At 29.4% G+C, this 12,148-nt stretch overlaps 1 protein-coding gene across 2 annotated transcripts in view; it reads left to right on the top strand.

Annotated features, from left to right (window-relative positions):
• Positions 1–12,148, top strand: part of LOC114131563 (uncharacterized) — a 190,268-nt gene that overhangs the window by 165,932 nt on the left and 12,188 nt on the right. For both annotated transcript variants that reach the window (XM_050200626.1, XM_050200625.1), the window contains one exon: positions 3,951–4,156. In XM_050200626.1, the coding sequence (XP_050056583.1) occupies positions 3,951–4,156 (206 nt within the window). The remainder of the gene's footprint in view (positions 1–3,950; positions 4,157–12,148) is intronic.

Genomic DNA, 12,148 nt, shown 5'->3' with positions numbered 1-12,148 from the left:
TTATTTGTAAAAAAATTCTTTGCTATTATAATCCACATAGCTGATGTATGGTTCATTGAACAAATGTGATGTGTATGGCTTTATGATCAAAACTTCAAAAAAAAAAAAATATGTATATAGTAATAATAACAATGCAAAAAAAACATTAAAATGCAAAAAGTCGTGAAAAAAAAACACGTGGGAATGAATGATTAATATTTTGTCTGTTACCCGCACATTTATGTTGTAATTTTTTTTATCCCAAAACTCATTGTCGAGCAAATATAATACCGAGGGTACCTACACATTGTGCATAAATGATCGATATGACATTTTTTTTTAAGAAAATATTTGACAATAATTGACAAAATTTTAGTTTAGGTACACAAATGTTATTTTTGCACTCATATCATTAAAACAAATTTTAAAAATAGAAACTGCAGACATATTATTCAGTCATAATTAATAATAACTCAATAAGCCAATCCGAATGATCATGATATAAAAATTATATTAATATATAATAATAATAATAATAAACCAACAACACAAACGTAATATTTCATAGTGTACGTAATAATATCCCATTGGGAAAACACAATTGATTGGCGGAGATTGAAATATGATACTTGACAAAAGAAATACTATGCTATATTATACTTCTAGCTGAAAACTGTTGGCAATCAATTATTATTATGTATAATCATCTTCTCAATCGGAACTAATCAAAATGGACGAGACTAATTATTATTATTGTCTTATTCGTTAAAAGAAAAAACAAAATTTAACCAAAAGCACGCGTTAACATTGAAACGAGCTAGTAAATTAAACGCGATAATAACAACGAGAATGTTCCCTCATGTATCCTTCGATTTAGCACACTAATATTTATCAACCAATTCAAACATTTAAACAATTAAAAAACACAAACCTTGACATTAATTAACATAAATTTCTTTTTCTAAAAAACTAATTACAAAATGTTTTCTTTTTCTTTTTTTACTTAGCTATAGTATTTAAAATTAGTCCATAGATATAGTTATATAGTAATACGCTGTTAATGAATAACGACGGGAACGAAATAATCAAATTCTGGCAGTAGTATGTAAATTATTATTATTATAAATAAAATAATTAAAAAGTTGCTACTGTTTAGATACTCACAATAATTATAATCTACTCGATTAAATTGTCTATAAATATTTAAATGATATTATCTAATACAATAATGCGGTTCGTTCGGGCTATAACTATTTCGTTCAGTCAGTTATTGCGCTATGAAAAGTTTAACTGAATTACAATGAGAAACGGAGGGAGCGGCAACAAATTCGACGGTTTTTTCTACCAACAAAGGGTGTGTCGAATGAGTTCCTCGTGAAACCCCCTAGGAATAAGACTCATCCGAACACCCTTTTCCAGTCTGAGCCTAGCACATATACTACACACCCCAAATCTCATACTGAATGCATGACCGGCTTTTAAGAGATGGGTTTATTTTACGACTTTATCAAACCGGAGGAGGACACACATTTTCTCGTTCAAACGCAGGCGCATACTTATTTTTAATCCAGCGTCGAACGCATTACGCAACTGCACGTTTAGGCGATTTTTAATATTATCACTCCGATTCGACGACGATAATATTATTATAAATAACGCACACAACTATAATCCGCGATATTTTATCCGTTCATCTCGGTTGATCGCACTTTGTTTCTCGACGACTTCATTAGTCAGATCCTACATCACAGGTATATAATATTATATATAGAGGGTAGAGATTGTAAACACGATATTATTTTAATGTGATTTCATTTTTGAACGAAAGTATATTTCACTCGGCGTTCGACTACACGTGGTAATGGAAATTAATTATATAAAACACCTCTGGGTAAAAAATCATTAAGAGAAATTGTTATCGATCTGTTCTGCTTCACAAGTTCAATCGGTTTACACATAATATATATCTTTAATATTACTATTATAGGTAGGTCAATTTTCTTCTTAATCAAACGATGATTTCTTTGTATAGTATGTATATATTTATATACACTAATAATAATATTATCATTATTTTTAATTTATGGCTAAAAAACGAGAGTAATAATTATACCAAAACAAAACTGCGCTATTCATCCACTCATCATTATTGGCGGTGTCGCGTTATCGAACCCGTCATTGATACGCGTTACGGAACCACCGAAAGGCAATAATTTTAAAACCGGACGCCGCCGCTAGCCGTGTTCGTGAATCTCGGGCTGGTCACCTTGAACGTAGGTCAGATACACAACATCACTCGACCATGCGCGTACGTGCCGGACCTTCATCTCACATAATATCTGATCATCTCGAACACTACATAATATGTATTTATATGCGCGACTACGCGAGATAGGTGCACTATACTTTGGAGTATATATAATATATATTATATATATACATATATATGATATACGAGGCATTCGTATATTATTTTCCAGCAGGATGCAATCCGTGTCCTTTGAAGAAAATAATAATGGTAATAATAATAATAATAATAATAATAATATTGTAATAGGCAGGTAGATATGTATGATTACTACCTACATCACGTGCTGCAATCGTATAAATTATAATTCAAACGCAAAAACCGTGTGCGTATATCTTATCTGTAGTGATGCGACGGTACAAAAATATACAAAGCCGAGAAATGTTTACCGCGTCACTTTTGTGGTTGTTTAAAACCGAGGCAAAACGTCGTCGTCGGCGAAAAAAAAAATTAAACCATTCAGTTGTGTATTTTAATTACACCCTATACGCGCCTGCCCTCCGCGCGACATAAGCAACACCGAAAGTACCTATCTGCACTTGGGTAATATGATAATGCGATTGGATGTAACGTTTTATGCTAATAAACGTTCGTCGTGCGTTTGATACGGTTTCCATTCGTGAACTAAATGATCCCAATAACCGTAACATAATCGCACGGGGTAAAATATGTATTAAAAAAAGAAAATATACTCATTTACATTTTGTTGTTACTGTACACACTTATATATATAATATATATATATATAATATATATTATATGTATACGATATAGTACGTGAATACTGAATACGGTTCTTCCGGTGTAAATACTTAGGTGTATAGTATATGTATACATAGGTGTACCTGTTGTTTTTCAACAGCTACTATACGCGGCGCGGCTCTCGGTGATATTGTTTTCAGTTAATGTACTTTGGGTTAATGCCTTAGACTACAATCGTTGAATACATATATATATGATGTATAAAAAAATATGATACTTACAAGCGCATTGAATAATTTATAAACGTATACTAATAATGTATATTATTGTCCGTACATGTATGTATATTATATATAATACCGTAAAAACAATCATCGTTATAACGATGTTGTTATTATTATTTAATTAAACGGGAAGTTGATGTATAATATCATAATAATATATTGTCCCCTCACTGCAGGATTGTCCGGACATTAATATCGGCCTGTATCTTGAACAAAAACATTAGCTAATCTCGTAATATATTTTGTGTAATAATGTATTGCACGTAATATTGTACCAACGATAAATAATATAGATAAACTATAAAATACATCTTGTGTTATCGTTTTTCTCACCGTTAAAAACGTATAATAAATAATTAATATTTATTGTTCGTAAAAATAGCTACTCTCAAGAGTCAAGTTGTAACGCATACAATTAAATATTTTTTAAGTGATGAATGTGAACTATTATATTATTTATTAACCTCTTGACTTTATCTGTCATTGGGTAAAGGTACTTCGTTGAACTGTATATGTTTAAGAATATCACGGTTCGTGACCATTGATCAGCTATTCAATTGTCAATTTTCTATATGGCGTCGAAAAAAATTTAACCCATTATTATTATTATCATCATCATTATAACTTTTTGTCTGCGCACTAATATTATTTACTAATAGTTTTATATTTTCCAACAGGTCGTTACACTATTGCAGCGAAGAAGACACACCCAAATCGTGCTGTGGTCTGTTGACGTTACCAGACGCCACCAGTACGGTATCCATCAGGTGGTTCATTGGTATCGTGTTCATAGCTGGAATTTGTTCGGCACTCGTGGGCACAGTCTTGGGTGCTACCAGGGCTTCTGGTAGAGAACACCTCACGGTCGCCTTACTTATGATAGGTAAGTTGATAAAATATCACTTAAAATAATGTTATCTCTATTAAGTAAGAATATGTTATTATTTAAAACGGTCATTTAAGAAGACATCTTATATCACTTTTTAAACGGCGAGTTTACTTTTTACTAACATTTTACCAATACATCAGCATTAAATTTAAATATTCGTATTCATATTTGAAATACAAATACATGAACATTTTTATTGCAAAACTAAAATATTGAAAAAACAACCATTAATAATACTACCAAATTTATCAATTTAGTCTTGTTGGGATTTTGTAACTTAATGAATAAAATATAAATATAAAACATAATGTGATTAGGTGTAGCTACATAAAATATGCGTATGATGTATGCGCATTAAACTATTGTTTTATTTTTCAACAAATGTTAGGTGGGCATATACACGTGTATTAAATATGTATTTTATGTAAATGTAAATGTATTTTATCTTCCATATCTTGGATAACTATTATATAGTATATTCATTTAAGCGACGAAGCATTCATGTTTTCAGTTTTTGTGACGTCTAATAGTATTAGATACATATCAGCACATTTACAATGGTATAATATTGCATAATTGTGTCTATATCTATAAGTCGATCAAGCACACTATGACAAAATGTATATATCCATATTTATTTTAAAAATGGGCTTATACCATTATTTGATCTTCGAACCAGATAAATATTTTTTTACAATCTCAATGATTTCAGTATTTAATAAAAAAAAATACAATACCTACGTCAAGAGATATGATTCAATGTGAAACACGATAGTGTATAATACTATATATATATTACCATTAATCGTGTATAATCGAATATTATACAAATCTATTCATATTATTCGAAATATCTTTATTTCCAATGAGTTTTTTTTCGTCCTTCCATTCAAATATGCTTTTTATTCAATCTTACAGTTGTTTTTCTGTGCTAGACGACGGTGTAAAATAACCCACGCAAACACTTCTCTATATTGTTAAGCCCTTATGTGGTTTTTAGCTTTTTCATATTGTTTTGGATAACTTCTCACAAATCATAAAATACAATAATTCTATTAATTTTACCCTCAGTCATTCTATCATAATTCATAAGTCATGATATATTTTTTATGATTCATAACCAATATGCGACAGTTACGAATGCATTGTGAATTTTATTTTGCGTACTCAATAGTTAGTCAAGGTGTATTGATAACTACAAATAGGTAACCAGATCTATTTTAATGTATACTGTATATATACATATATGTGTGTGTTGCAGCATTAATAGCACTGCTCAATTGCCTCAAGTTTGTATATACTACGTAAAACTAATATTGGTACCCTCCTGCTGGTTTTTTGTCATATTCTACGTGTAGTATCCTATTAATGTTATTATTTATCATATATATTTTGTTCAAATGACATTAAAAGTTCGTGTATACAGTGTGCTGAGGACATTTCGTATTAATCAGTATAAATATGTTTGTCGTGACAATCTCCTTATGGCTCGGTATACGATTTATCCTCGGTCTTCGGTCGTGCATTTGACTGTCCTATTAATGGCGTATCACAATCAGCGTACACTCACAGGATTGCCTATGTGAGCAAAATGTTTCCGCCATTAATCGGATTACTCACAATCGGCAGGAGGATCCAATAACCATTCGATGGATTATATATTAAACCACAGATTTCCGATTTACTTAGAGAGATCAAAAGGGTGAACGAACAAACGCATCATTGAAGGTCGAATTTACAATAAAATTGTATTATGCTAAATAATTTGTCAGTTAAAAGCGCTTTAGGTTATGTTATTTTTTATTTTTATTTTTTTATTTTCGAAATAAAACAGCACATTTACATATGGATGTAGTCATTTTATTAGTTTTTTTTTTTTAATAAGAATAAAATAAGGTTTAATAGCATAGATATAGTAAATCACTAGTTTTTTAAACACATCATTAAAAACCTATGCACAGCATTTTCATTTATTAACTATTTTATATTATATGTATTATTATTTATTTGACGATTTATTTTAAAAAAAGTTACTGTAACTTTCGATGTTCATAAATTTTTACAAGCAGTATTATGATGAAAGATTTATTTAGGTATAATATATTGCATAAGTGTTATATTATTACATAAAAATACATTTTGACATTTTAACTTCTGTCTTCTGTTGTAATGTGTAGGTAATTTTCACAAGTGTTAACTCAGTAATTTTTCTTATTTATTTAACTTGTTTTTATTAATATAAATATTTTATATTTATAAAATATACTGCCCCACTAACACAGTTGTTTTGAAGCTATAATGCAAAATTTACTTATTATTTAAGCTCATTCAGTTCTTCAATATATATTGTATATTATATTGAACAGAAATAAAATTTTAAAAATATCGAGGTATTTCATTATAGTTAAAATAATATCTATTGTAAAGGGTGAACAATATTTTATGTTATCTCTTTTTTCCATTTTAACGAAATATTGTGTTTCGTAACTTGCTTATTTTATCGAATCATAACAGGTGTTTGTTTGTCATTTAAATTATTTATTTATACAAATTATCTTTATCTTAGATGCATTAGGACCGAACAAAAGCGTATCGAACGTGAAATTTCAATGTTGTAGAGCGCGAGTTTTTTTAACAACAGAAATCGTTTATTTATACGCGATGAATAAATGGGTGGAATAAAATGCTCAAACATTTTTAGAATTTAAATGAAGACTTTGTTTCCGGCACGTGGCGTAGGTAACAATATAATAACACGCTGAACGATATAATATGCTTGTTCGGTGGCCGTCGGTAGAAAAATATTATAATATTTATGCGCAATTCGACGGAATGAAAACATAAACACGATCGGTGATCGCGGTCAACAGTTTCTGCAATCCGACACTATATATTATACTAATAATACGTGAGTATATCTCCTATCTATATATATATATATTTGTATAGTGCAATATATGCGTGGTATCGTCTTGCGCGGGATTGGTGTTTCAATACATAAATTATTCGCTGTACGATTTCTTGTGCGTAGTAAAAATTGAAATATAAAAAATCATATTACCTGCTATGATTGTAGTACACGAATATGATATACGTGAAAATATTGTAGCCGGGGAGAGCGAACAAAATCGGTCGATCGTCATCATTGCCTTGTACCATATTTCGGACGACCCACCGTCGTCGGATTCGCGCGAAAGCATATTTTATTATTATAATATCTATCGTCTTCACTCGTAAATCCAGTTCACGGCTATATTATTTATAATACACAGAACGTATACCTTTACATGTATAGACGATCATATTATATGATTAACGGTTACGCGATTCGCACGTGTGTTCGCGTCCATTATAATTCGTATAATAATTTAATAATACACCGTATTGTAACGATTTATCGTAAATGGTGCTCTACTAAAAAAATTACGCAAAAAATATATGATATTAGATACGATACGCTGTGTGATGAGTAAAGGTAATAGGTACAATTAAATCTTAGCTCATGATAGACCGAGAAACGATCCAGCTATAATATCGCTATATCAGTTGTTCGGAAGCACGCTACCCAGTTAGCGGTTACCTATCTGCCGATTTCCAGTAGTTGTTGACATAGTCGCAAGGGCGTCTTGGGCACACCTAGAGCATCGACTAGGACTTTGATTCTGTTCGTACATATCGTATTTTACATGCATGTCCCACACTTTTGTTACACAAATTACGTTACCTATATTATCGTTATTATTATGGGCTCGTTGTGTTTGTATATTTTTAATATAATGTGTGTGTATGTGTGTATCCCATGCATGAAGAGAATCGAGCACGTGACCGCACAGACAGGAATTACGGGAGATTTACTTTCTCGGGACACACATGGCTTGTTCCCTTCCCAACACCTCTCACCCAAGTAAGTTTAGTAGTCGTTCTACACGGCAGCAGCGATGCTATTTTGTATACCAAACTTGTTCACCCCCATATTCTTTAAAAAATATTTATTCAAATTTTGATTTTTTGAATTTTTAAATTATACTTTGAGAACATATTTTCAAATTCTTAAGATGTTTTATACTATTTAAAATACATCGGCATGTGGTAATACAAAATTCTATTTTTCAATAAAAAACTATTTTTATAATAATTGCTTGCTACATTTTTTAAATATTAATTTAATAATTTTTTTTTATTTTTTAAATTATTTTAAAAACATGTTATACCTAAATTGTATATTAATATACCTTAGTCCTAAATCAAAATTCGTATGAGTTTCTCGATCATTAAAATGTATTTTACAATTATTGTCTATTGGACTTAAATGGACTATTGGATCAGTTTGGAGTAGTTTGGACCATTTTACAAATTATAAATGTTGATATATTAATTACTATAATTCTTAAATCACCTTAGCTCCAATATTTTCAAAACCCATTATTGTGGATCTATTACCTATAATAGATTTAATGAATATATCCACTAAATAATCTTACGATTAGGGGAGTTCTTGTTTGAAAAATAAAGGTTTATAAATCCACATGTATTTAGAACACGAAAAATCCTTAAAATTTTAAAGTATAGTTTTCAAGTAGGTATATCAAAAAAACTGCAATATTGAAGAAAAACGAGGTAAACACGCTTGACGAATCACCCTGTATTTAGAAATTATTGGGTTTTCTACTATTCGATTTTTGTGCACAGGTTTTTCTTGCGCATTTTTTGGTCATTTTCTCGCAGTGTCTCGTCCAATTTCGTCGTCGCCGCTGTTGCCGTATTCGTCGCGCATTTATTTAACGACGTCCGCCATAATATAATTTTGAAAAACTGGGTTAAGGCGCACGTCTAGTTTTGACAACTATAACGTTTATTGTTATTAAATATTAGACTGTACCTATTCATCGCATATAATACAACTGCGAATCGGACAGACGCGCGTATACAAATTGCACTTGGGTGATGTTATACACATTATGTACAGATAGACCAACCGTGTTTTCCCGCGTACTTCCGACACGTGAAAACACAGTGGCGGGGAACCCTCCGTATATTATAATATGTATATACTGCGAACGTTTCTGTAACTTACGAATAACGATCGCACGTCTACCTACATACATATAGTATAGTCAACAGGACTCGTGGTCTCGTGTATACATTATTATATAGGCCCATCTCAGCCGTCAGTGTGTGTATAAAATATTATACATAGCCATATATAGGTACGTTTTGTCTGCCGCAAACGATATAGAATTCAATTTTTGGACATTTTAGGCACCGTGCCTAACTGTTCTACCTGTGAAATAAAACATTAAATACATGAGTTCTGATTTTATGAATCGTATTTAATGACCGTTTAGAAATCATTCTCCCGTATATTATGATATCGTTTCAGTATTATTTACGAGTACGTATTACGCCCATTGACGTCGATAAATTAGATAGGTATCCGCCTCACAAAGCGTTTCGAATCTTATTTTTTGCGTTCGGCTTTATATGACGTATAGTAATATTGACAGTTTTAACGAAAAATATGTACCTACGCGAAGATAATGTTCTCGTTCCTACGATGGTTGTTATCATTATTTTTATTTTCCCAATGTATTTTACAATAAATATATCTAAATACTAAGTACCTACTTGTAATTTGTGTATTATTGCGGCTAATAGACTCAATAATATAGAATGAGAAAACAAATTATTAAATATTTTAACAGACTAATGAGAAACTAACTAACTATAAAAAAAATAATGATATTTTCTATTATTTTTTTATTATTATACTTCTAAATACAAAAAATATATAATATATTATTATTATGAATTTAAAATAATTATACGTACAAAAATATAATAGTTTAATAAATAATTCATTCCAAATAGTACACATAATACAAGTTTAATATTTTTCTTTAATAATAAAAAAAACAAACGTTATACAATAAATAAACATTACCGTTATGTTTGATGCATTGTTGCATACGCTACTGTTGCTATCTTGGACTCCAAAATATGAATTGAAATAAAAACAGTTGAATTATTTATTTTATCGTGTTTATTGTTTGGGTGCTTCGACGAATTTGTAATCAGCTTAAGTAAAAGTATAACATTGTTATTATTATATGTTTTGTATTTTAAAATCATACGCCTTACGCATGAACTGTTTTAAGTATTATGTTTTATTATTGTAAAAGTAATATGATCCCGTATAAAAAAAAAACCACAACATGCAACATGTAGAAGCCAATTTTTTACTATTAACTAACCATTTTTCCCTCAGATAAATTCTTCATATTATAGCAGTTGTTTTTTTATTACCTACTTATAATTTATTAGGTATACTAGTTGATAATTTCATTATTAAAACCAACTACAAATTGTTGCGGTACCTATACGCTATGCTAATAGCTATTAAGTGGTTCTCTACATGGTATACCTATTATGATAGGTACACGATTAAAATATAATGATCAATGTATCGTTATAAATAATAGAATTTCTTGTTTACCTTTGTTTTATATAGTTTGATAAAATAAATAGGAATTGATTTTTATAAATGTAAGTATATGCTAATCTCGATATGACGTATGATAATAATTACTATAAAACTATTAATTTTGATCTACGGTTTAAATTAAATCATAAATAACAAAATATAGTAAATATATATAATATAAATACATGAAATACAAATTTACGTAAATTGTAGCTATCCTTGTGTTCTTTCAATAATATTATACTATCGCTTTTCGTAATCCATCCACTATACATATAATTAATTATGGATTATAATCGTAATTAGTAATTATTATTGAGTCACAGGTTATTAAAATATGATAGTAATAATCGCATTTGCTATTAGTATTTCATTCATCCCTTCTAACTCATTAGATACCAACGTAATATAGTTATATATTTTTTAAGTATTTATTTTTTATATTAATTTAAATTTTAAACTGTTTTTCATGTTTATATACCTAAGTTTGTAATTTTATAAAATTTAATAGAGATGCTATTTGGGAAAAGAGTTGAAAAAAAGAGACCGGGTTGTGAAATTCTATAATGATCTTATTTATAATATTGTTAACATTTTTATATGTTCACGAAGAAGATAATTTGTTTGGTAGTCTTTGCTTCAGCCTTCGGGTAATTTTTATTGCATCGTCTTTTTGATGAATAGAACTGTTTTACGGTATATTATGAGACTATGATTTAAAATCATTACTTTCGCAGTGCTCAGATATTTGCCATTTAAACACATTTTAAATTTGAAGAATTACAAAAAAAACTTATGTTACATGTAGCAATCAAGTAACCATTTATACTCATAAATAGTAGGTTAGTCTATCTGATTATATATATACATATTATAATAGTTGCAACGTTTTGAAATGCTTGAAATCCCCGTACTACATTATCGAATAGAAAAATGAAAAATGACAATAAATTATAGTTGGGTATTTTTTTTTTTTTGTAATATTATCACATATAATAAAGCGATGCTTTTATACAGGGCTTCTTTTTGTTTTAGGATTTACGACTATATTTTACGGTGCCACTAAATTATTTTTGTGACGATTTTTTTTATTTAAAAAATACACAGATATTTAAATTCGTAAGCTATATAATTTCAAAGTATTTTACGTTATTTTAATTAAATATACTTCACAATATTTTATGTTTATCATCAGAATCACAAAATAATAATACCTATAAAATCTGCTGTAGATTATTGAATCGATACTTCTATTCACTTCGATGAAAACTTCGTTATCTACATATATTTTCATTAGTTTAAAAATTGTTCTCATCTCCTCCTTATTATGCGAAGAATATTATTACCAAAACGATAGACCAAAAAAGCTTTTTCGACTCATTAACTGTGTTCGAGCCAAAGACACGGGACTTCAAATAAATAACACAAATGCTGACACTGTTTCGTATATTTTAATGACTAAGAAGATTAACATAAAATGTTATACGCGTAACTACTGTTGTTTA

This window comes from Aphis gossypii, chromosome 2, assembly GCF_020184175.1.
Source record: "Aphis gossypii isolate Hap1 chromosome 2, ASM2018417v2, whole genome shotgun sequence".
Classification (NCBI taxonomy): domain Eukaryota; kingdom Metazoa; phylum Arthropoda; class Insecta; order Hemiptera; family Aphididae; genus Aphis; species Aphis gossypii.
This window is presented reverse-complemented; position numbering and strand designations above follow the sequence as displayed.